The sequence below is a fragment of the Anolis carolinensis genome, chromosome 2, assembly GCF_035594765.1.
Source record: "Anolis carolinensis isolate JA03-04 chromosome 2, rAnoCar3.1.pri, whole genome shotgun sequence".
NCBI classification, from domain to species: Eukaryota; Metazoa; Chordata; class Lepidosauria; order Squamata; family Dactyloidae; genus Anolis; species Anolis carolinensis.
The window spans coordinates 87,017,831-87,022,857 of NC_085842.1; the positions used below are offsets into that span (position 1 = coordinate 87,017,831).

General features: G+C 61.5%; 1 protein-coding gene across 1 annotated transcript; it reads right to left on the bottom strand.

Annotated features, from left to right (window-relative positions):
- Positions 1-347: 347 nt before the first annotated feature.
- Positions 348-3,613, bottom strand: egr1 (early growth response 1). Its single transcript, XM_008105001.3, has 2 exons — positions 3,185-3,613; positions 348-1,951 (listed from the first exon to the last, which is right to left on the bottom strand). Exons 1-2 carry the CDS (start codon positions 3,426-3,428, stop codon positions 489-491), a joined length of 1,707 nt encoding a protein of 568 aa, XP_008103208.3. The 5' UTR covers positions 3,429-3,613; the 3' UTR covers positions 348-488.
- Between the last annotated feature and the right edge of the window lie 1,414 nt (positions 3,614-5,027).

The window sequence follows — 5,027 nt, forward strand, 5'->3', positions numbered from 1 at the left end:
TCGAGGAACGAAGACATCGATATAGTCCATGCAGGTTCGAAGAGCTTTTGGACAGAAAAGGGCAGCTCCGGGTTTGTGGGAGTCTTTGAGGGGGCTGACTGACCATTGGGGTGCAGTTCGACCCACGAAAGCGCGGGAAAGACAGCCCTTAGTGCGATTGTGGTCTTTTTTGTGTAAACACTATCCATCTGGGGCCTTGGATTGGTTCCAGGATTTCCCAAGGCTGGTTCTATAATACTGTGGATCCAAGCATGAGCAAAAGTCGGCTCTGGGGGTGTTTTGGACTTCAACTCCCACCATTACTGGCCTCAGGTCCTTCCCTTTTCCCCCTGGGCCGCTTATGCGGGGGAAAAGGAAGGGGCCTGAGGCCAGGAATGGTGGGAGTTCAAGTCCAAAACACCTCCAGGGCCGACGTTTGCCCATGCCAATGCTTCCTATGGTGGAGAGAGCTTGATTGGCGTCTCTTCCGGGCCTCCCGCCATTTCCCCTCAGCAGATCTCGATGGCCCTCGGGGAAAAGGAGGAGGCCAGGTCGGAGAGGGCCGAAGGAGTCACTTGGGGGCCGAAGGGGCTGCCCAGGAGCCCCGAGGAGGGCGACGGGGAGGAGAAATTGGCGCCCTGGCTCTGGAAGGGGGAGGAGGCGTAGTTGGTAGCCGTGGAGGGGAAGGCGGGGAAGGGGGACGTCACGGGGGAAGAGTACGACGTCACGGGGGAAGAGTACGACGTCACGGGCGAGGAGGAGTACGACGTCACGGGCGAGGAGGAGTATGACGTCACGGGGGAAGAAGAGTACGACGTCACGGGGGAGGAGGAGTACGAGGTCACGGGGGAAGAAGAGTAGGACGTCACGGGCGAGGGGAAGGAGGGCGCCGGGCCCGAGGGTCCCTTCTCGGCCGCGCTGGCGGCGCTGTTGGCCTTCTTGTCCTTCTGCCGGAGGTGGATCTTGGTGTGTCGCTTGCGCTCGTCGGAGCGGGCGAACTTCCTCCCGCAGACGTCGCAGGCGAAGGGCTTCTCCCCGGTGTGGGTGCGGATGTGGGTGGTGAGGTGGTCGCTGCGGCTGAAGTTGCGCATGCAGATGCGGCACTGGAAGGGCTTCTGCCCGGTGTGGATGCGGATGTGGCGGGTGAGCTCGTCGGAGCGGGAGAAGCGGCGGTCGCAGGCGTCGACGGGGCAGGCGTAGGGGCGCTCGTGCGGGGGCGTCTTGGAGGGGCGGCTGGGGTACTTGCGCAGGCGCGGGGCCCTCGGGGCGGGAGCAGGGGCCTTGCCGCCCGCCGCCTCCTGCCCCGCGCCCCCTCCCCCTCCGGCGCTGCTCTGGCTGGCGAAGGCCTTGATGGTGGAGAGCGGCGTCAGCGAGGGCTGCGGGCTCGGGAAGGAGGGCTTCTGCTCGCCCAGGCCCAGCTCCGACGCCTGTGAGGCTTGCTGCTGCTGCTGCGGCGGCGGCGGGAAGAGATAGTCCGGGATAATGGGCAGCTGGAAGCCGCCCTTGCCCGCCGTCGAGGGGTAAGCCGGAGGAGGCGGGAACTGCGGGCCGGAGAAGGGCTGCTCCGAGAAGAGGTCTCCGGAGCCGGAGGAAGGGCCCGGGAAGGTGGGCGCCGCCGAGTAGATAGGCCCTGCCTCGCTGCCTTGGCCCGACGAGGAAGACGAAGAAGCGGAGAGCAGGATGGGCGAAGAGGAGGAGGAGGACGAAGAGGAGGAGGGTGCCGAGGATGAGGAGGAGGAGGAGAGGGGCGGCAGCGTGGGCGCGTTGGCCATGCCCACCAGGCCGCTGACCAGGCTGAAGAGGGGCTCCGGCCAGAGCGGGTGCGGGCCGCCGTTGTTGCCGCTGGGCTCCAGGGAGAAGCGCCCCGTGTAGGCCAGCGGCGGGAGGCGCGTGGTGCCCTGCTGCCCCGGGAAGACGCCCTCCGACAGGCCCTTCTCGCCGCCCAGGGGTAGCTCCGCGAAGGAGGCGGCGTCTAAGGGAAAGAGAGAGAGAAGGGGGGCGTGAGTCCCAGCCACGAAGGCGGCGTCCCTTTCCCCAGAACCAAAGGGCGCCCCGGTTCCTCCTCCCTCCCTCCCCTCGACGCCACTCCACCTGGAACACATTTTGATGTCATATTATCTCCCTGTCATTGGTCCTACTCCCAGTCCCTACAGGAAAAGCCCCTCTTCGTTGATCCCAGTGCCCACAGTTTCCTATCTGCAGGTGGACCAGAGCAGAGCCAGAGTTTGGGTCAGGAGAGCCAGGGTTTGGCCACCTCCCGCCTGTCAGTCGATGCTCATTACCAGGAGGGGAGCTTGTTGTGTAATGTTCTATATGATTATATGGATGTGAGGCATTGAATCTTCGCCATGTATAATGGTGTACACTGCTTTGAGTCCCCCCAGGGGTGAGAAAAGCAGTCTATAAATGAAATAAATAAATAAATTGTTTGAACTTTGCAGGAGCCCATCTTAGAACCAAGGTGGCGCAATGGGTTAAACCCTTGTGCCTGCAGGACTGCTGACTGACAAGTCGACGGTTCGAATCTGGGGGAGCTCCCGCCTGTCAGCTCTAGCTCCCCATGCGGAGACATGAGAGAAGCCTCTCATTAGGATGGTAAAACATCGAAACATCCCTGGGTAACGTCCTTGCAGACGGCCAATTCTCTCACACCAGAAGCGAACTGCAGTTTCTCAAGTCGCTTCTCCTGACTCGAAAAAAAGAAAAACAACCCACCCCATCTGTTGTGCAGAAAAGCGCGCATTTCTGCATAGGATTGTTATGTGTGTGTGTGTGCGCGCGCGCGCGTGCAGTGCAGAGAAGGGCTGCGGTTCCTCTACAGAAAAGGTGCGAAATGTACCCAGAATACATACATACATACATACATACATACATACATACAATGGTCTTGTTCACACTGGCACCCAACTAGTGTAGCCTAGGGACATCAAGACCACGACGTAGGCTCGGCTGGGCGAAGTTGGGGAACCCCCTTAATTCCGTCCTGAATGGGAGCCCCTCGGAACCACTGCGCCCCCCCCCCCCCATCCCACCGCGCAACATATGGCAGCTCCTGGCGCGGCTCCAGATGCCAAGCAGCAGCAGTAGCAGCGTGAGGGTGACGCACTTCGGAGAATCCCCCCCTCCCTCCCTCCCGTTTTGCACCGGAATCCCCTCCTCCCCCCCCCTCCCCCGAGCATGCCCCCTTCCACCCCGGGCGCCCTACCTGCAGCGAGGTGCTCGAAGGACTGCTCGGCCGCGTCTGCGGAGGGGTTGAATCCCCCTGCCGCTCCTCCTTCGTGGCCCGCGGCGGCGCTGAGGAAGTGGGGCCCGGCTCCGGCCAGGAGCATGATCTCCTCCAGCTTGGGGTAGTTGGCGTCCATGGCGGGGGGCGAGTGCGGGAAGGCGCCGAAGGGGTCGGCCATCTGCAGCGAGGGCAGCAGCGGCATCTCGGCCTTGGCCGCGGCCATGGGGCGCTTACACTGGGGACGGTGGCTGGAGGCGGAGAGGGGCGAGGGGCTTCCTACCTCCTCCTCCTCCTCCCCGGGGCTTCCTTCGCCAGTCCCTGCTCCTCCTCCCGCCTTCCCTTCCCTCCCGGCCCGGGGCTCCCCCTGGCTCGCTTCGCTGGCAGCTCTCAGCTCCCCGCCCGCCCCAGAGCAGCCTCTATATATCGGATCTCATCGGGCCTCGCCCCGCCCCTTTCGTGACGTACATGTCCATATATGGGAGGCAGGAAGCCCTTATATGGCGGCCAGGAGAGAGGACCCCGCCGCCTGGCGTCAGAGACTGACACTGGGGGAAGCCGAGGGAAATGGAGGAGGAGGGGGGGCAGAGAAGGCTGCAGATAAAGCAACCCCCGATAAAGAGCCTTCAGCCGGAGTCTGGGCGAATAGCTGCCCGTTCTCTCTCACGGATCCCGTCCTCCGAGCCAGAACTTTCCGCGCTCACCTCCCTCCCTCCCTGCCTCCGCGGGCGGGTTTCCCCCCCGTTCCCAAGCCTCAGCCGCCGCGGCTGCCGGAAGTCCCCGGACGCGAAGACCATATAAGGCCATGACCTAATAAGGCCTTGTTCCGGAGCGAGTCTTCCTGCTCCTAATATGGCAATTCCGGCAAAGGCGGGAGGGGGAGCGGCTAGGAGAGACCTGCGAGGAAAAGAAGGAGGGGGAAGGAGGAGCCCGCGGCCTCCCCATCGCAGCCCACTGGGGCCACGCGCCGCAGAGCCGCACACGCGCGCGCGCTAGCCTTCCCTTTCTCCCTCTGGAGCGCGCCGCTGTCCGAGCCGAGGGGGACTCCCTCCTCCCCCCTCCCTCCCCTGCGCGCGCGGAGGATTCAAAACAAAGCCCAGCCAGGGCAGCAAGCGGAGCAACCTCGCCAGCTTCCGCCAGAGGGCGACGGGTTGCTTGCTAGCGGGAAGGGTTGCCCCACCGTGGGACATGCTTCTAAAGCGGATCAGCCGCACTGTGTAGACCCCCGAAATTGAAAAGAAAGATCCCCCCTCCGTTTGCCAATCAAAATGCTTGGTGGGCCTTCTAATCTGCAATCTGCTGCCAGTGAGTGTGGCGGAGTCTCCTTCCCTGGAGGCTTTTAAGCAAAGGCTGGATGGCCTTTTGTCTCGGGGTTGCTTTGATGGTGCGTTCCTGCATAGGTTGGGCTCGGTAACCCTGGGGGGTCTCTTCCAGCTCTAGGATTCTACCATCTTTCTCATTGAGTTGCTGTGAGTTTTCCTAGCTGTATGTCCATGTTCCAGAAGCATTCTCTCCTGACGTTTCGCCCACATCTATGGCAGGCATCCTCAGGGGTTGTAAGGTGTTTGAAACTAGACAAGAGGGGTTTATATATCTGTGGAATGTTCAGGGTGGGAGAAGGAACTGTTTGATGCAGGTGTGAATGTTGCAACTGGCCAACTTTATTAGCATTGAATAGCCTTGTAGTTTCAAGGCTTGGCTGATTCCTGCCTGAGGGAATCCTTTCTTGGGAAGTGTTAGCTGGCCCCGATTGTTTCCTTTTTGGATTTCCCTGTTTTCTGAATGTTGTTCTTTATTTACTGTCCTGATTTTAGAGTTTTTATAA